Below are 19,721 nucleotides of genomic sequence, written 5' to 3'. Positions count from 1 at the left end.
CCACAGCCCAGCCTTTGGCTGCTGGGATGGAACCACTGGAAATCCAGCTCCAGGGAGTTGGTGCCTTTGCCTGTTTGCAAGGAAAATTTATGTGCAGCCATGGAGCCTTTCTATGGGCACCTTGTCTTCCAGCCCTGTTCTCTGGGATACAGCTCCTGCTGCGTGATGGGAACAGTTTTTCTTCGTCTGGCAGTGGCTGAGCCAAGTTCTCTTGGAGCCCATGGACTGGGAGTTATGTCAGCAATGCCCTTGGCCACGAGGATCCCATTGACTCTCCTCACCTCCCTCCTTAGGGAAACAGGCACAGAGAAGGAGCTGTTGGAGCAGAGCCAAGAGAAGGGCTGAGACTGAATAGTCCAATAAATCCAGCAATTTCTCCATGTGCTTCCAGCCCTTCTTGCTTAACCTCAGAGAGAAAAAGTGACACTGGCAGAAGGAAAGAAAAGGAGTGGGGCTCTGTGCAGGTAGGTCAGGAATGCACCTAAATCCTCCCAGAGCTGAGAGCCAGGGGCAGGTTTATAGCAAAGATAGAAGAGCTGATTTGGAAAGCTGATTTGGCCAAAGGGATAATGTTTCTGTTGGGAACCAGAGAGCTATTGATTACTCAAGTAACCTCAGCTATTAAACAAACAGCTACCTCAGCAGAGAGAAATTTCAGCCTGGGTTTAGGGAGAGGATCGAGGGGACTCCAGGGCGGCCCAAGAGGAAGTTGGAATGTGTGTTCCCACTCTCCTTGACTCACTGGTGCCCCACCTGCTCCCACTGGTACCAGATAAGGAGTGAAAACAAACACAAGGTAGGCGCCTGTGAGTGTCCCTGCCACGGGAAGGGGAAAACATTCACTGCAGCGGAGTCATGGCCAAGATGGACTATGGAATAGGAAGGATTAAAATGTCTCACAGCACCTGGCTCAGCTCCCAGGGCCTTCTCTGGACACTGGTACAAGGGCAGCTCCTCCCAGCGCTCCAGGTCTCTGCAGAGGCTCAAAGCTCCAAAGCTCTTTTCCCAGGAGGGAGCACAAGTTCCCATTTATTGTATTTCATTATTATTGTGTGTCTGGCAGTGACAGCCTGTGATAGGGACTGAATGCACAGGTAACAGCACGGCTGTGGAACAGGGTCACATGAAGGCACTGGGAGCATGTCAGAGCCTCAGCTGCTGCAGCTGATGTGCAGATGCCAGACTATGTAATATTCACATGATCATCCCTTTTGCAGTGTAGGCAAGTGTGGGGGAAAGCAAGGAGAGCCAGCTGAGCCGCGGAGAAAGTCAAGGACTGGGAGGGTTGACTTGGACTTCCTGCTTGTGGGAGGTTCTGGTGCCATTCCCCCATTAAATTTTGAATAACCTTGAAAAAAAAATCAAGTTGAAACACGACTTTGAGAGCAGTCCCGCTGCCGGTCGTGCAGAACCGCAACCTCGGGGACTGAAACTGCAGCCCAGCAGCGCTGACTCCTCCCTGCACCCTCCCCAACCTGGCCCTGGGAGCCTGGCTCCAGGTCCTGGGAGCCTGGTTCCAGCGAGGTCCCGCTCGGAATGCCGGGGCCCATCCCAGGCTGGCTCCCTCCCAGCACAGCTGCCCCGTGTGGTGCTGAGGGCTGGCACAGAGCTGCTGACGGGTCCTCTCCTCCCTGCCTGCCCATGCCAGAGGCACAGAACACAGCTGGCCACGCGGCCCTGGGGGTGACAGCACTGCCTGGCACCCTCCACGCGTGGGGCTCCGACCCCTTGCTCCCACAGAAGCCCCTCAGAGCAGCACAGGCTGCTGCTGTTTCCAGTTTCCATGTCACAAGCAGCACTGTGGCCACCTGAGCCACTCCCAAGTGCTCCCTCGTAGACCCAGCATCTGTGCCTTCGTGGGCAAGGATCGTGCATCACACGGCAGTTGCTTCCCTAATTACAACTTATTTATGCTCGTTACTGCAACTGTGCTCTCTCACATACTCTCCAGCACTCCTGGCTGCATTTCTCCATGGCCCCACCGCTGCCCCCAGCCCTTCAAATGACTCCAAAAATGTGTTATTTCAACAGACTTGTTGGCACATGAGCAGTGGCCTCTCCCTGTTCTTGGATTTCAAACAGGGTTTCTACTTTGTGCCTCTTCCATCTCCACCCCAGTACTGGTTTCTGACACCCACAGGGGTTACCAACACTGGGCTTTTGACCCTAAATGTACTTTCCTCGGTCAGATACACACCAAGGATCCTAACAGGCCAAAATCAGGTTAGCACAGATGAGTGGGTGCCAACAAACTCACTTTCTAGTTTGCTAGTGCTGCGTGTAGGCGTAGAGTCCCTACATCGCGTGGAATCGGAGCTGTGAACCCACCAGTTTTTCAAGCATTAAGGAACCCTTGGATTAGGAAGAAAGATGAAATTCCCCCCCCCGGGGAGGGGGGTGGGCACTGCTGAGCTGCTGCAGGGCACAGAGGTGACCGTCACCCTTGCTCCCTCCGCAAGCAGATCGGATCCCGTTATGCAACCGCTGTGCTAAAAGGCAACACGATGCCCAGAGAGGTCTCAAGGACTTCGTTATTTTGCCTTCCAGGTCTGCAGATCCCCAGGATCCACATCCAGAGAGCTCCTGGCAATGGTCATGCCCCTGGCTGCCTTCCCCAGAACTCTTGCTTGCTGCACAGGAAGGGTAAGTGCTGAGGCTGCTGGAGATGTGCAGCATCTCCATGTGCAGAGTTTAGGATTCTCACCCCAGCTGTGCTTCTGGAATCGGTCCCAGTGCTCCAGCTCTGCTTACAGCCTCCTCTAAGATAGATGTAGCTCAAGGGACAAGGTCTCCAAACTTCTGATTCATTTCATCAATGATTTGTGCTCTAATCCCTAGGGAGAACTCTGCTCCCCTTTCCTAGAGAGGGACCAGGGCTGCTCTCCAGTCCCTTCAGCCTGTTCTGGAGGCACAGGTACTCCTGGCTCTTCCCAGCACGGTGCCAGTGACACACATACTGGTATCCTGGAGGGGAAGCATTTGCACCAGTTTCTGCACCAGCCAGCCAGGCTCTGACCTGGTCCCGCTGTCCAAGAGCCAAGCCCTGCTGTGCCAGGCTGTTCGGGCATTGGATAACGTTCCTGCTTCCCAGGAGCCATCCCGCAGCACATCACCCAGCACTCGTGGAGCCCACCCTGACCCGCTGCCCCCGAGCATTTCTTACCTGTCCCCGGAGCCCACTCCCTGTGCAGCGCTCTCCCCTCCGCAGTCTCCCCGCTCTCCCTTTCCCACTCCCCTTCCCTCTGCACCACCTCCCTGCGTGATGTCAGCGCAGCCCGGCCCCCGCAGCCTCCCCAGCGCACCCATCGCATCCCACTGCTGCTTTTCCTGCCCAGCGGTTGCCACAGCGACAGGAGGGGAATCCCATCCTCCGGTCCTCCACCTCCCAGGGCCTCGCTTGGTATCACCCACTGCAGCTCTTCCTAAAGAGACCGCGGGAAGGGCAGGGGGACAGCAGCAGGGAATGGCCAGTGATGGCCTTGGCCAAGCCGTGGCTCGATATGCCTGGAAGGGAAGGGGGAGCAGGGGCAGTCACGGGAAGCAGGCTCAGAGCAAACAGGCTCTCGCCTTATCCACAGTTCCACCCGTGCCCCCTGAGCTCTTCCCACCTTTCCACCCCCTCCCTTCACTGCTCCCAGCCAGTTCTTTGTTCCTCAGCCCCATGTGCTCGCTGGTTCAGAGCTGTGCCAAGTGCACCCTGGTGGCACAAACTCCCCCCGGACCAGGATCTGTGCTACTCGCCCGCGGCAGAAATCTCTGCAGTGACTCCTCCTCACTCCCAGGTCAAGGTCAGAGATCAGGTAACGATCAGAAACCTAAGACCAGCTCCAAGCCAGACCTTCAGGAGTCGGTGGGCTCATTACCACTAACCACAAACCCACAGTGAAAGGTTTTCCTGCAATCCCTGTCGCCGAAGGTTTCGTTGGGAAGGGAGAAGGGCAGATACATTTTTAGGTCTGCAGCACATTTTTAATGGAAAGAGATGGCCCAGGGCTTTCATCCCTCCCCCCATCCAAGATGCTGTTTCTTTTCAGCAGAAATATTGCTGCATTAGAGAACAGGTCACTTCCTCTATCAGTGAGAATTCAGTGTCCTATTTGATGCTGGTCCTTGTGCTATAAATAGGAATTTTCCCCTTTTATAGCTGCTGAATAATTGTGTGTATGAAATATGAACACAGTTTTCAAAAGAGTGCCTGATAAGCAGCTTGCTGGAACGAAATGGTTGAGCAGAAGGAATTTACAGCACCTGCAGAGCATCGTGTGCTGTGGAAAACATTCAAGGTCAGCGTGAGAGAGACAGGTCACTGCACAGATCCAACTCCACAGCATCCCAATAATCCATTTCACACTCCACACTCAGGTAAGGATCACCTCAGAGGAGCCAAGATTTCTCCATCCCACGGACCAGAAAGCCAGGAGGAGCAGGCAGAACAGGTTTCTAAAACAGCAGGCAGGGAGCAGAGGACACAATCCCAAACAACGAGGAAGAGCATAGTTTAACATCCACCATCAAAAGGAACAAGGGAAGAAGTCAGGGAGGCACAAGCTTGGCTTCAAAAGAGGGAGAGTAGTAATGGGAGGTACAGAGAGGTAACAAAGACACCTGAGCACAGAGACTGAATGGCTGAAGAGCAGGAGAGCCCAGTTATGCTGGAAAACCAGTAATTTCTGGAGGATATGGGCATATGCAGCCCAACCCTTTCTGGTGCTGGGCCACGGTGCCTGAACCAAAGCCCTGAACAGAAGCACGGCTGCAAGAAGTGTGGATAAACAACTCTCCATCAGCACATCAAGAACAGCCTCCTCTGGGATATCTGAGGGTCAGGGTCCCTGTGGAGGCAGGAGAAAGGGAGAGCAGGAAATGCTCTCATTCCCTGCAATTAGACAGGTTTTTTTCCCTGTGAATTTAGAGAGGCACAGGTGGAGGAAGGGATGCAAGAAGGTCTGAAAGGCAGAAAGCAAATGAGCAGAAACAGAATACACAATATATGGCTTCCAGTTGCTGCAGGAAGAGACAAGAAAATAACAACATCAGCTCCTCCACACACTGGATATGCAAAGGGAGGAGGACAAAAAGGAATTACATCAGTTGAAGTACCTGCAAGGAGCTCTAGAGAGAAAAACAGGATGCACAGGGGCTCAGTGCTTTCAGAGTCACGCATGAACAGGAAAGAGAACCAGCAAAAGGCACCATTGCTATGGTGATCTAAAGCATTGGACACACTCAGCAAGGAAAAGAGATAAAAGGAATTACAAGCCACATTTTCAGCTGCACAGAACATCCTTGAGATAGGATCAGGCCCCAGGATCCACCCAGCACAATTGTTAGTTGATGCTGTCATCTGCCTCCTCATCCTCCTCGCTGTCTGCAGGTCAAAGAGGACACAGCACCAGATACAAATGTAAAGGGGTTATTTTATTATTGATTCAGAGGTTAGACAAGGCACCATTTGATCTAAAAAGAAATGCAAAAAAACTCCCCCAATTAAGTGTTATTTTTGCAGGCAATTAAGAAAGTCTCTTTTGCATTTCTTCAGCATTGTGTGAATTCCAGCTTGGTCATGATCACAGAAAAGCCACCCCATTCCCAGGTAAGGCAGGTTTGGACTAGAGCCACAGCCCCTCTTCAGCAGCAGAGAATCCTTGAGAAGTCTCTGTGCCAGGGTTTAGGAATGCAGCAGAACAAGAAAAACAAAAGTTCCAGGAAAAACCCATGGCACCTCTTTTTCCTTTCCATTTCAGACACGATGCATCATTTGTTCATTTTGGTCCTCGCTGACAGGAAGCAACTTCAGGAAAATCACAGCAAACCTTTCAGTGGCCTCAGGGTACCAAGAGCCCACGAGACAAGCCCTGAAAGTCCTGGAGAAGCCTGGAATGGCACCTAACCCTACCCTCCAACAGGTCAAGGACCTGCAGCTGATCACTCAGAGGTGTTTCACTGTCTTGTTTTGCCTCCCCAGACATGATTTCTAAGGAGAAGGCCACCTCTTCTTCACAATGATTCTGCCAAATAAGAAATCCAACCAAAACCCTACCAAATCAGCCCCCAAACCCCTTGTTTACCACCTCCTTTCCCCCCCCTCCCATCAATCATAACCCCCCACTCCCAGCTGCCCTCCCTTGCACCCAAGGGAGGGCTGCAATGGGTGATGTAGCAGAGTGTGCAGCGTTTGGTGGTGTCTCATCTGGTTCACGGAGTCACTCAGCTGGAATAAATGGGAACAAAGAGAAAAAAAAAATATTTAGGGGGAAAAAAAAAAATCAAACAAAATGAAGCATGGTTTATGGCAGAAAAAGGCTGGTGAGCTGGATGCAAAGTGAGCACAAGGGAGGAAAGGAATGAAGAGGGGAGGAACATCTTGTTCTTGCTGTAGAGTAAAACCCTGACCAAATCCAGGAGTGCCAAGTGGCTGGGAACCCTTCCCTGCCATTATGGCAGCACAGAGGGGGCTGCAGCTCTCTGACTCTCTCAAGATAAAAGCTGCTTCTACTCAGAACTTCTTTACAGTCACTGAGACGCCGAGGCAGCTCTAACACACACATTCCCCTTCCCTGGAGCACAGGAATCCTATCCCAAAGGCTATCCCGACCTCCCAGCGTGCTGGCATTGGGGCTGCCCTTCCACAGGAAAGCCAGAGACAAAGCAAGGGCCATCTGGGAATCCCAGGGGACCACAGGCTGCTGACAAAACCAGCCCTGTTGACTTCCAAACCCTTTCTCCCCAGTCACGTGCTTTCAAGAGAAACAAGTCAACTGCTTTCGGTTCCCCGGTGTCATTTCCAGTTTGCTGGAAGGGAAGAGGTTGTTTCCCTGGAAAGGATGTATGAGGACAGAATGTGATTTTCAGACAAAGGAGAAATTATCAAGAAAAAGAGCAAGGGATTCCTGAGGATTAAGCATCTGCTCTGGACACAGAGCCCAAAGCAGCTCAGTGCACAGGAGGGAGATGGGCCATTTCCTCTGGAGAGGAGGGTACTCAGTAACTCTCAATCAGCAAATACACATGGAAGGCCAAAGGACAAAGTTTCACCTGGGCCAATCTATATTTACAGCGGGGTCCTCTAGGAAGGGCTGGAATCCCTCATGGACAAAGGTCAGTGCCAGCCTTGCAGTGTCACCCTGAGAAGACAAGGCACTACCCCCCAGAGTGTCCTCACACAGAGAGCCCGTTGGATTTGCTCAAGAAACAGGAACATTTCCATGAGCTCGTAATGAAGGTCGTTAGCTCAAGGGCACATGGAGCCAGTGGTTAATAATGCTGTCTCTCCAGCCTTGAGAAATCATTTGTTTTGCAATAAGGCTTTATTATATTTAGACTTTGGGATCAGGAGAAGCTCAACACATCTTCCAAGGAAAGAGTGAAGAGATAAAACCCAAGTCCTTTTCTTATCCTCACGAGATCCCAACCTGCCACAAAGTGACTGTGAGACTCTAAACACGGACTCCATGTTTTTAAAAAGAGCAAGAAGCACTAATTTGCTATATTAAGGCCCACAAATGACAAGAGGTTGAAACCCCCCCACACTTTCTGTCCCCTAAGTCCCATCAGCACAGGAAGACAGGCTTTGCTCTCAGGTAACCTGCCATCCCACCAGGAATAAAACACATACAAGGAGAACATGTCGTCACCCAGCCCTGAGCAGCAGCAAAACTGTCCCTCCCACAGCTGCTCCCCCAGCAACACACACACAGCAACCCCACGTTTCATTCCTGCACCTTCACATCACCTGGGAAAATCCTTCCCCCACTACTCAATCCTGACCTCCAACCTTCTCCTAGGCCCCTGTGGAGCAGCCAGGAGGAGCTGGAAGTACAGTTCCTTCCAGGTAGGTGCGTTTCTAGGATGAAACAAAAGGTTTTTGACCCAAAAGGGTGCAGATCCCATTTTTGGCAGCCGGAGCCTGGGCTCGCTGCGGCCTCTAGAGGCCAAAATCTCCCACACCCGCAGACAGACTGACGTTCACATATAGCGAGATAGAGACCGTTAACAGCTCGTTTAATTAGAGAATCAGCACAGCCCTGCCTTGGGCTGCATCACCTTGTCTCCTCCTCTTCTATCTGCTCAGCTCTTCACCCTCCCTGGCCCCAGAGACAGAGAAACAGAGACAGAGGGAGAGAGAGAAAAAGCAGAGCTCTGTCCTGGGACGGAGCCCTAAACAAACATAACCAGGTCTTTACATGTTGCTCTCGAGAAGGCTGCCAGGATGCTGGCAAACACCACGTCAGGAGACTGGGAGGCATCCACGGCCGTATGGATCCCCCTCTTGCTGTAGTAGGAGATCAGGGGAGAGGTCTGGGTGTGATAGGACTTCAGGCGGGTTTTCAGGGCGGTCTCATTATCGTCGGAGCGGCGGATCAGGGGCTCTCCAGTGACCTGGGAGAAGCAAGGGGACAGTCTCCAGCTTGCTGCAGCCTGGCACGCTCCCCCCTTCTCTCCACAGCTCCCACAACCCCCACTCCCCTCCTCCAGGCCACGCTAAATGCAGAGCTGCAGAGGCGACCCCCAGGTCTGCGGGGGAGACAGAGCGAGCCCAGGGCAGCCAAAACAAATCCCAGAGCAGTGACTGAAGAGAGGAGGGTTCAGCACTGTGGTCGTTCCCCCACACACCACTCCAGGAGCCCCGAGAGCAGGCACCAGCTACAGTTGCTCCCCAGGATGGAAACCAGTCACAACCCACCGCAACTTCAGCTGTGGACAGAGTCCAACAAGTTCTGAGGCTGGCAGAGCCCGGGCCAGCTCTGCAGCACATCCATCCCTTCATCCATCCCTCCAGGCCTCGCTCCCCGCAGTGCCGTCGGCTCAGGCTGCCCAAGCAGTTCCCCACGCTCCCCAGAAAGCCAGGACAGAAGGTACAAGAGAAGGAAAGAAATGAGTTCTTTTTTTTCCAGGGAGACTGCAAAGCATCAGCTAAACCCAAAGCAAGGCAAGCTGTGGCCCTGGGAGCTCACATACATCGTCCTTCATGGGCTCTTTTGGGGGTCTGAACTCCTCGTGGTACGAGCGGCCACTCGCTGGGTGAATCAGCCTGAGACAGAAAATAAGTGTCAGCAAAGCAGGACAAGGTCTCCTGAGCCTGCCACTCATCAGCACAAGAACATCTGTAACAGCAACATGATTTGCCTTTCACTAGTAAGAAAATTCTCTGTAGTTATTTCTGTACCAAGGGCCTCTTCAGTTTGGAAAAGCAGCTGCAGCAGGAGATGGAGAAGGAATTTTTACTTCCTGCTTTACTGGGGAAGGGGTCTGGCTCCTGGAGCTGTAAGGGTGACACAGTGACCTTAGACTGTGCCCAAATGTGTGCATTGTTCTGCCTAAGGGAGGAATAATGACTTTGGAGAAGGAAGACTTTAAAGGCTGAGCTGGGGCACCAAGGATGCTGATTCCTGTCAGCAATCCCTAATTTATAGGGCAAGGGAGGGGCTCTGCTCAAGGCTGGTCCAGCCATGGGAGAACAGGTGAGGGATCATAGCAGAAATCTAACAGAGACCAGCACCACAGCCAGCCCTAAGCACTGGGAGGACAACCTGGGATCTGAAATCAGGATGCCATTCCATAGACTAGGAAACCTCATCCTGTGCACTGAGCATCTGGGAGAGAAGCGTTACCGTCCCGTGATCCTCCGGATCAGCAAGGAGTCAGGGATGCTGAACTCAATGACCGAGTCGAGCTTCTCCTTCCTCTTCTCCAGGAGCTCATCCAGCTGCAAGAGCAAACACCCACCTCAGAGGGGCCGAGGGCCCAGGGACCCCTGTCTGCAGGGAAGGAGGTGCCAGAGCAGTCCCTGAGCAGGGCCTCACGTACCATCTCCGCCTGCTTCACCGTGCGGGGGAAGCCATCCAGCAGGAACCCGTTCTTGCAGGGAGGGGAGTCCAGGTTGTTCTCAATCAGCTCCACCACCATCTCATCGCTCACCTGCAGAGAGGGGGGAAGCCCGTGGTCAGGGGGGACACCCTGAACTTACACACAGTTGCCTCCAGAGCTGCTGCACTCATGGTGGGACTTTTGGGGTTGTCCTGTGCAGTGCCAGGGGTTGAACTCTATAATCCTTGTGAGTTCCTTCCAGCTCAGGATATCCTGTGACTCTACAATCCATGTCAGTGCCCAGGCTGCTTCAGGCCCCTCCTACAGCCAGAGGCAGCAGCCATGGCACAGGGCTGCTAACAGGGTGAAAGCTGCGTGCTCATTCCTGCCCACGTCAAGGAAGCACTCCCTGCCATGACTGCTGTGGGAAGCACTCCCTGCCACGGCTGCAACACCAGGATGTGGCCAAGGAGACCTTTCACTCCAGGGATACTCCACAGTGTGTCAGGGACTTGGACCAGTGCTGTAACCTCGCCGTTACAAAGGTTGCTGTATTTCAAGGAAGACTGTCGGCTCGAAGACAAACTCCTGAGATTATTTTTTTTTTTAAAAGCAACTCACAACAGAAAATTTCGACATAACCTTGATTTCCTGTTACTTTGTACCTTCACCCACACATCCCTCTCAGGAGACAGGAAGGGCAGAGCAGGCAAGTTGCTCATTGACTCCCATAAACCTTGTATGAAGGTAAAAGCCCAGTAGTTGCTGACAAGCTCTGGCTTTGCTGGATAGTTTTTTCCCATCCAACAATCTCGGCATACCGCTGGGATTAGTGCCTTTTCCACACTGCAGCACTAACAGATGCTGCAGCCCCAACAATAGCTGTTTATTTGGGAGCAGCTCTCCTCAGCAGCACTGTTTTCTCCAACACACACAGCTGGGACCCAGCAGGATTTGGGAACCAGGCTGTCACAACACACAAACAACAGCCCCCACAGGCAGGGGGGGGAAGTCTGGGTGAAGCAACAAGTCACTTCTGTGCCTTCCTGATTACACCCTTCAGAGAAACAGCCCCTGAGCATAAACCCATCCCAAACTGCTGTGCTCCCAGCTGAGTTATCACAGAGCCAGAGCTGCAGGGTGTCCCTGTGGAGCAGCCTGGAGCTGGCTGCCACACACACACACGTGGCAGATACCACCAGCCTCACCAGATAACGTCCCTATCTTTCATAACCAGCCGGGTATCGCAGGCTCGGTGTTGCAATGAGCTCTGGGCAGAAGCTGAGATAAGCCACGTCACTCTCCCCATTGGGGGCCTGCAGAGGCTCCCTGGGGTGTTACAAGCCCGTGACAGCTGCAGAGATGCCCGAGATCTGCCCCACACGGGGGCAAGTCGCTGCAGTTTGTGGTTCCTTGAGTTTCCTGGAGATAGTTCAGTCCTTCTGATGAGATAATTAGACCCTTGTAAAGTGAATGTCAGAGATTCCAGCTCTTGTCTCTGGGGGACCTAAAGTGCCTCTCTCACACAGCACCTGCTGTAGCTGTCACAGCAGCACCTTTAAGTCTATTTTCACCACTTGTGCAAGAGCTGGGATGCAGATAAACCCTCTGAAGTGATACCTGGAGTCCAGGTATCACGGGAAGAGAGGCTGGAGCAGCAAAGCATGGCTGCAACATCCTGCAGCTCCAAGGATACACCTTCAGCTCAGAGTGCTCAGAAACCAGCCAGAACTCACCCTGTGAGCATAAATACAAGAACCACCCCAAGGACACAGGCTGTCAGTAAGCAAAGAGCAACTCTGAAGAGGAAAGGTGTTTTTATAGGATGTTTCTCCTGCAGGATAACAGAAGGAAAACCTCCACCCCTGCCTTCACCCTGCAATCTGCCTTACCACACTAATTAGTTTTGTCACTGAGAAATCTAAACAGGAGGCGGGTTTTGCCTGCTCTCATTCCTGGTGCTGCCAGCCCATGTCCCCTCCCAGCACATCCCTCACGACCCACCAGCTTCCCAGCATCCATGGTCTCCTTGATCCGCTTGCCCAGCTCGGACCCCGAGGCCACCATGGCCCGCAGCATGTCCCCGGTAGCCAGGTGGCACACGCAGTAGGTCTCGGCGAGCTTGGGAGCCTGCGGGACAGAACAGACAGCGGTGAGCGCTCCGGGGATGGGACCTCGGGGTGGGGGGCCGGGGGGACGCTCAGCCAGGGCTGGGGTGGACAGGCTGGGGCCTTGTCCCCTGTGGCAGCACCGGACCGCTCAAGCACGTGGCAGGGCCCGGCGCCGAGCCCCGCGAGCGCTCCGGGAGCGGGGCCAGGGACCGGGTCCCCGCGGGCCGGCCCTGCTCCGGGACAAGGGATCCGGGAAAAGGGCGCCCTGGAGGCGCGATACCGCGAGCACCCCGAGGGAAGGGAGGCCCCGCGGAGCGGGACCCCCCGCACGCCCCATCCCCTCGCGAGGCCCACGCGGCGGTCACACGGGGAAAGGCCGGCGGGCCGGTCCCGCCGGGCCGCTCCCTTCACGGGGAGCTCCCCCCGCCCCTCCCGCGCATCCCCGCTCACCTGCGGTGCCCTTGCCGGCGCCGGCGGGCCCCAGCAGCACGGCGCGGATGCCGTGGCGGAGCCCCGGTGCCGGTGCCGGCCCTGCCCGCGGCCGCCCCCGGCCTGAGCGCGTCGGAGCCATGGCCGCCGCCGACTGCGCGCCCCCCCGCGCCGGGGGGCGTGACCCCGCGCGCCCGGCGTGGCTATGCATATGAGGGGCGTGGCCGCACAGACAACCCCGGCCGACGGTTTAAAAGCGAGTGGGGCGTGGTTATGCGTGCGGTGGGCGGGTTAACCCGGCGATGGGCGGGGTTTTAAGTGGCGGTGGGCGGGCTATGGCGCCGCGTGGCTTGGGGCTCTCCGCTGGCACCGGGCGCTGTGTCCAGTTCTGGGCTTCTCAGCCCAAGAAGGACATTTTGGGGCTGGAGCGAGCCCAGAGGAAAGCAAAGAGCTCGGGAAGGCTCTGGAGTGCATGTCCTGTGAGGAGCGCTTGTGAGGGGCTCAGCCTGGAGAAAAGGGGGCTCAAGGGGGAGCTTCTCACTCTCTCCCGACTCCCTGGCAAGAGGGTGTTGCCAGGTGCGGGTTGGGCTCTGCCACCAGGCCGCTAGTGACAGGAAAAGAGGATGTAGTCTTTAAGCTGCACCAGGGCAGGTTTATGTTGGCAGTAGGAAGAAGTTCTTTACAGGGAGAGTGATCGGACTGGAATGGGCTGCCCAGAGAGGTGGTGGGTTCACTGTCCCTGGAGGTGTTTAAAAAGAGACCAGATGCGGCACTCAGTGCCATGGTCTAGCAGGCAAGGTGGTGTTAGGTCAAAAGTTGGGCTTGATGATCTCAGAGGTCTTTTCCAACCTAATTCCTTCTGTAACTCTGTGGTTCTGAGCTCTGCTTGCCCTGGCGCTGCGTGGGTTCAGCGTGGGCTGGGCTCAGCGCCCTGCTCTGCGTGGGCTGTGCATCACAACACTGCCTGGTACATCCAGGAGAGACTGGCACTGCAGTGCTCTGCATCCCTCTGCTCTGCCCTCAGTGCAGTGCTCTCTGCATGGCTTCCCACACTCCATGCAGAGCAGTCCAGGACTGGTGCCAGGCCAGAGCACTGGGAAAACACGCCAGGATCTCACAGGAGACAAGAGCTTCCTTGGCCCTGGTTGCCAGGAGAGTCTGTGGCAAAGCCAAGACCACGGTGTTGAATACAGAAACCCAGGATAAGTCTGTCCCTCTCACCTCCTCATGGGGGGCAGCTACCCCTCCACACACAGAACACTGGCTCCTCAGCAGCACCAAGGAGGGACCTGCAAATTAACAAGGAGAAACAAAAATAGTCCCTGCTCGGCCCTTGCTGTTTGTGGGATGGAGCAGTGCAACCATTTCCAAATGCAGCAGAGACAGCACTGATGGACCAGACGAAGCACCTCCATTTATGGCAGAGCTGGACCTGCTGCCAGGGAACCCACCGAAGCTGGCAGCACCTCAGCAAGGGCAGGATCAGTCCCTGACATCTTCCCAGCTACCTCCTGCCCGCCCTGCCAGAGTCACAGCCAAACAGGCACTGCAGGGAGCCTGGTTTCCCTGGCAGCAGCATTTCAGAGGTATTTTGAGCTCTCTTCCCCACGAGGGTCCCTGTGCATAGGATGCACAGCCTCGTGAGGTGGCCCCACAGCAGGTCCAGGCTGGGGATGAGCTGGGCTGGGTGAGAACCCCGAGGTGACTCCTGGGGGCAGCCCCAGCCCTGGGAGGGGGCGGGCGAGGTGGGGGAGCATTCTCCAAGAGGGATGCAGGATGCTCAGAGGCAGCTCAGCCAATAGGGTCGCTGGATTTGGTTGTCATGGTTACAGTTGGGAGGCAGAGCAGGGAGGGAGCCCTGAGAGAGAAGGGGTGCAGAGCTCCCCCATCCTCTGCAAGGGCTCAGGGCGGGCAGGGAGCTGGGGCAGGACAAACAGCCACTGCTGGGGCCGGTTCACTCTCTCGGGAGACCCATGGCAGAATCTGTTTAAATGCTTTCTGAGGTAAGGGGGCTTAGGGGTCCTTGAGGGGAAATGTCTTGCCTGGCACAGTGAGGAGGGGGCTGGTGAGGGATGCCTGTGGCTGCTGAGTTTTGGGGATGGTGGGTGGGGGGTGCTGTCAGTGCCCCTCTCCCTCGCTAACCCCGTCACTGCTTCTCCCCAGGGCCCCCGGACCCCCAGCAACAGCCACACCTCAGGGTGCTGTGGGAGCTCTACATTCCGTGGGGAGCCCCTCTGGCAGCACGTCTGAGCACCTGGGAGGGAGAACCGGGCCTTGGTAAGGAGGGGGTGTCCCAGGCTGGGGCACATTCCAGGAATGACCCACCTCACTGCTTCCGTGCCCCATCCTGGTGGGCTGGGTGCTGCTTAGTGATGGGATGGGAAGGGTAAAGCTGTAGCAGTCGCTCTCCTTTCCTGAATATGAGGCTCTAAGAGCTTTAAAAACATGGTTTTTTCACCTCATTCCCCAGCTCTGGAATTTGCTGGTGGGGCTTGCTCAATGCATTACAACATCCTGCTGCTCTGGGGTCAGCGTGGTCTTCCTCCCAGTGCCTGCCCCAAAATGTTGTCAGTAGGTGTCTGTGGGGAGGAGGTGCAGTGCTGCTCTGAGAAATGAAACCTCTGCCTCCTGCTCCCTTCAGATCAGAGAGACCATGTTCCTGTAAGATCCCTGGAGCTAGACCCAGATTATCAGTGGAAATGTTCCCTGCTATGTTGTCAGCTCTCTGGGTTATGAGACAGGCTGGGTCCAGGGCAGGAAATTGTTAAAGTGTGCGAGCTTAAAGGTAAAGCTCTGCTAGGATGAGCCAGGAAACTCTGTGCAGCTTAACTGTCCCCTGGTTCCACACCCTGTGTCATGAAAGAGCCGTGGATCCACAGCGGGGATCCAGACTGTCCTCAGGTCGGGCAGTGTCAGCAAGGGGTCTGTGCTCTGCCTCCCTTTTCCCAGGGCTTGTGTGCCTGGGAAAATGGATCCATGAGAATGGAAACCATAAGGGATCCTCACCACAGCAGATCCAGCTACGTTCCAGAGCGTGAAGGGACATGTCCTGGCACATAAAGGCCTCCATCCCCTTTGCAGTGCAGTTGGCTTTGTTGTTGAACTGCTGCTGACGGAGACAAGGCTGCTGTGTGCCAAAACACAGCTCTGAGCTGCAGAGAAATGTGTCTCCTCCCCCAAAAGAAGATGCTTTAACCCACAGGAGGGCTCTGCTGAGGCACTGGTTTGGAGCAGAGCAGCACAGAGCTCTGCCCAGGGCAGTGCTGCCATGGGAGGGATGGATGGGGAGCACCCCGGGGTGCTGATGAAGCTTCTGCCCTTAATATTCCTTCTTTTTCCAGTGTGTTGCTTTTTTAGAATCTATACCCTACTCAAGGAGGCTTTAAATGAGCATCATCAGACCCTGAACATCCCACCATGAACGGGTACCTGAACGAATCCAATTTCCTGATGGTGGAGGAGGGCTTCACCACCAGAGACCTGCTGGAGAACCTCCTCGGGGAGCTGTGCCAGGGGGTAAGGGCTGGTTCTCTGCTTCCCCCCTTACAAGAGGCACTCATGGAAGCTTCTGCTTACTCCAGCTTTCCCCTAGAGCGACCAGCAAGCCTTCTTCGTGGCAGACCTCGGGGATGTCGTGAAGAAGCACCTGCATTTCCTGAAGGCCCTGCCCCGGGTGAAACCCTATTTCCCAGTTAAATGCAACAGCAGTGAAGGAGTGATTCGGCTGCTGGCAGAGCTGGGGGCAGGCTTTGCCTGTGCCAACAAGGTAAGGATGTGGGAGGACAGCTCCAAGTGAGCATCCTACAAGCATTTGTGGGAGAGTGGCAGAGCTCACCCTCCTTTCCTGTCTCCACTCAGTAGGTGACATTTACAGGGGCAGGAGTCTCCCTCTGCTGTCAAAAGTCTATTGGCACAGCCCATAAATCCCTGTCCTCTGTCTGGTGACCCAGGCTTTCCCTTTGACCAACATTCCTGCCTCTGGAGCTGGTGTCTTGGCTGGCAGGCTTGGCTGGTGGCACAGCACACCCCTGGGGTGCCACTGCCAGAGCCATCCAACTCTTGCTTTCTTTAAGGATGAGTCTAAAGCTCCCTGCTCCCTCCTCCTCATCATTTGCAACAGCCAGATTTCCAGGGAGGAGCCAAATCAAGCCACTGACTTGTACATAATTAAATAAGATGGGTTTCCAGGAAGAGAAAGTGCAAGTGTTGTCACAGCTCAGACCAGGGGTCACATGCCAACCCTACGCCAGCTAAACCCACCTGTTTCCTCTCCTGCTGTTTTACACACCTTACCACAGTCTGTCCTTGCCAGGACAAAGTCCACTGTGATGCCTTTGAGCTCTTGTAGCTTTTCCTTGGAAAAGCCCAGGCCGCAACGCTGACGCTTTGCCCTCCCCAGTGCTGCAAACTGGACAAGACCCAGGGCTGGTGGTGGCCATGGGGACCTTCCTGAGTGTGTTCCCTGTCCCTGCAGGCTGAGATCACCCGGGTTCAAGGCATTGGAGTCCCAGCTGACAGGATCTTCTACAGCAGCCCCTGTAAGCAGGTTGCCCACATCAGGTACGCGGCCAAACACGGGGTGCAGCTGATGACCTTCGACAACGAGGTGGAGCTGAGCAAGGTGGCCAGGAGCCACCCCCGTGCCAGGTGGGTGTCTGGCAGCACCACTGGAGGGGCAGCTGAAGGAGGAGCTGGGCAGGGGCCTGTGGGGTGCTACAGGGGCTAAGGAGGAGGTTGTAGAAGGTTGGTGTCGGTCTCTTCTCCCAGGCGACAAGCGATAGGACAAGAGGGAACAGGCTCAAGTTGTGCCAGGGGAGGTTTAGATTGGATATTTGGAAAAATCTGATCACTGAAAGGGTGCTCAGGCATCGCAACAGGCTGCCCAGGGAAGTGGTGGAATCACTATCCCTGGAAGTGTTCAAAAAACACGTAGATGTGGCACTTGGAGAAATGGGTTAGCGGTGGGCTTGGCAGTCCTGGGTTAATGGTTGGACTTGGTGATCTTAGAGGGCTTTTTTGGCCTTAATGATTCCATGACCCTGTGATTCCAAGCCCCCCCAACACAGTGTGGCTTTGCTGTGCAGGATGTTGTTGGGGATCACTGCTGACTCCAGCCCTTCTGCCCACCCGGGCATGACATTTGGGACCACGCTCAAATCCTGCCGGCACCTGCTGGAGGCAGCGAAGGAGCAGGCTGTGGAGGTGGTTGGCATCAGGTACAGCACGTGGTTCTTCTTCCAGAGGGGTGCTCAGCCCCTGTGGATCGGGATATGGGGAGCTCTGCCCTGCTGGAACAACACAGTGCTTCATGGAGCCACTGGGAGTGAGGTGAAGGCAGGGATTTGCAGGGATTCACCTTGTGGGGGCCAGTTTGGGACAGGTTTGACCCTAAGAAAGGCTTTTTGGGGCTCTGTGGGTCTGTCCAGGTGGTCTGGCTTGGGGTGGTGTGTGGGATGCACAGAGCTGCCTCCAGTGGGTGACAGTCCCAGTGCTGTCACTCTCTGGGGACAGTCAAACCCTGTTGAAATGGGCTCTGTGCCTTCAGCTTCCACCTTGGGGGCCGTGGGCTGGAGCCCCAGGCCTTTGCTCAGGCCGTGGCTGCAGCACAGCTGGTGTTTGACATGGGCACAGAGCTGGGCTACCAGATGCACCTCCTGGACATCGGCGGGGGCTTCCCCGGCACCGAGGACACCAGAGCCCGGTTCGAAGAGGTACCACAGCCCCCAGCACCTGCCCTCAGCAGGCACAGAGCGAGGCTGGAGGCTCTCCCTGGGTCTGGCTCGCTGTGAAATCCCTGTATCCAAGAGGGTACTTCTTCTTCCCACACAGATTGCTGCCATGGTAAACTCTGCCTTGGACTTGTACTTCCCGGATGGCTCCGGGGTGGAGATTGTTGCCAGACCGGGGCGATACTACGTCGCCTCCGCCTTCACCTTCGCTGTCAGCATCACTGCCCTGGAAGAGATCCCCGTGGAGCAGCCTGGCTCTGACGGTAGGTGGGACAGTGGGACAGGCCCACCCGTGTGCCCGAGCCCCCCCTGAGCCCTCTCCTTGCTCCCCTTCCAGAGGAGGAGTCCAGCAGCAGGAAGAGCCTCGTGTATCACCTCAACGACGGCATCTACGGCGCCTTCAGCTGCCTCCTGTTCGACAGCCCCTGCCCCAGGCCTCGGCTGCACAAGGTGAGGGGGTTTGCCCAGCCTGGGGAGAGCCCAGGGAGTCCCTCACGTTGTATGACATCACCTCATGCCAGAAGGGAGCAGACTGTGGGGAAGCTGTAGCCGGTCCATGGACTCCCGGGGTTGGATCTTTGGGATGGGTGGAGATGAGACGGGTCACTGTGACACTGGGACATCCTCATCCCCGTGGCTGCTCTCTGTCCGCCCCAGAGACCCTGCCCAGAGCACCCCTCCCACAGCAGCAGCCTCAGGGGCCCCCCTGGCCACGCCGAGGATCGCATCGCCGACGGGCTGGAGCTGCCCGAGCTGCACGTCGGGGACTGGCTGCTTTTTGGGAACATGGGGGCCTACACCATCCCAGCCTCATCCCAGCTCGGGGGGTGTCCCCAGCCACACGTCACCTACGCCATGTCCCGCATGGCCTGGTAAGAGAGTCAGAGTGGGGGGACAGGGCTGGGTCCTGCAGGGTGGGAGATGCCGCTTTCCCTCCTCCACCGGGGCTCTTCGCCCGAGGAAAAGGGTCAAATCTGAGTCCCAGAGCCCTGAAAATTCAGGGTAAAAACCTGGCCTCAGAGGCAAAGCTCCTATTCTTTTAAATGTTGGCAAACTTGAGCCTGTTTTTTGCTGGGGAAGCCACGGGCAGCTCACCTCTGGCTGTTGTTCTGTTGGGGGGGATGTGAGAACCCTGGAGATTCCCCTTCTCTGGGCCCACCCCCTTCACGAGGGGCTGCTCCTTCCCCCTTGCTCCCCCTCGGGTGTTTCCCACTTGCAGGAAAGCCATCCAGCTCTTCCAGGGAAAGCCCCTCCAGGCAGAAGAAGACCGTGAGAGCCTCTGCACGCCCCTGTCCTGCGGCTGGGAGATGGCAGAGACCCTCTGTGTCCCCCCAGTCTTCGCTCCCACCGGCATCATCTGAGCAGGGACGGCACAGGGAGGGGAGGACCCATGGTGGGGAAGGGCCCTGGGGTGGTACCGGGGTGGGGAAGGGTCCTGCAGCAGTACCAGGGCAGGGGGGAAGGTCCCATCGCAGTACCAGGGGGATAAAGGTCCCACAGCGGTACCTGGGGTGGGAAAGATCCCACAGTGGGAAAGGTCCCACGGTGGGAAAGGTCCCATTGTGGTACCAGGGTGGATGAAGATCCTGTGGCAGTACCCAGGGGTGGAAAAATCCCCCAGTGGAAAAGGTGCCACAGTGGTACC

General features: G+C 55.9%; 2 protein-coding genes across 3 annotated transcripts; one reads left to right on the top strand and one right to left on the bottom strand.

The window, feature by feature from the left end:
• Nucleotides 1–5,397: 5,397 nt before the first annotated feature.
• On the bottom strand, nucleotides 5,398–12,489 carry AK2 (adenylate kinase 2). 2 transcript variants are annotated; one of them, XM_018081268.2, is made up of 6 exons: nucleotides 11,812–11,942; nucleotides 9,808–9,918; nucleotides 9,612–9,706; nucleotides 8,959–9,031; nucleotides 8,184–8,379; nucleotides 5,398–6,211 (listed from the first exon to the last, which is right to left on the bottom strand). In XM_018081268.2, exons 1-6 carry the CDS (start codon nucleotides 11,884–11,886, stop codon nucleotides 6,204–6,206), a joined length of 558 nt encoding a protein of 185 aa, XP_017936757.1. In that variant the 5' UTR covers nucleotides 11,887–11,942; the 3' UTR covers nucleotides 5,398–6,203. The 2 variants fall into 2 exon arrangements, with proteins under 2 accessions (XP_017936757.1, XP_029818936.1); XM_029963076.1 differs by lacking the exon at nucleotides 5,398–6,211 and adding an exon at nucleotides 12,375–12,489 and having other exon boundaries at nucleotides 7,981–8,379.
• Nucleotides 12,490–14,193: 1,704 nt separating this feature from the next.
• On the top strand, nucleotides 14,194–19,721 carry AZIN2 (antizyme inhibitor 2). Its single transcript, XM_018081248.3, has 10 exons — nucleotides 14,194–14,350; nucleotides 15,689–15,863; nucleotides 15,940–16,113; nucleotides 16,822–16,994; nucleotides 17,432–17,563; nucleotides 17,893–18,058; nucleotides 18,177–18,339; nucleotides 18,414–18,526; nucleotides 18,734–18,948; nucleotides 19,296–19,721. The coding sequence occupies exons 2-10, from the start codon at nucleotides 15,765–15,767 to the stop codon at nucleotides 19,435–19,437; spliced, it is 1,377 nt and encodes a 458-aa protein (XP_017936737.1). The 5' UTR covers nucleotides 14,194–14,350; nucleotides 15,689–15,764; the 3' UTR covers nucleotides 19,438–19,721.

Source organism: Manacus vitellinus, unplaced genomic scaffold, assembly GCF_001715985.3.
Source record: "Manacus vitellinus isolate BGI_N305 unplaced genomic scaffold, ASM171598v3 scaffold_52_pilon, whole genome shotgun sequence".
NCBI classification, from domain to species: domain Eukaryota; kingdom Metazoa; phylum Chordata; class Aves; order Passeriformes; family Pipridae; genus Manacus; species Manacus vitellinus.
Note: the sequence above shows the minus strand (reverse complement) of the source record. Positions and strands in the feature narration are given on the sequence as shown.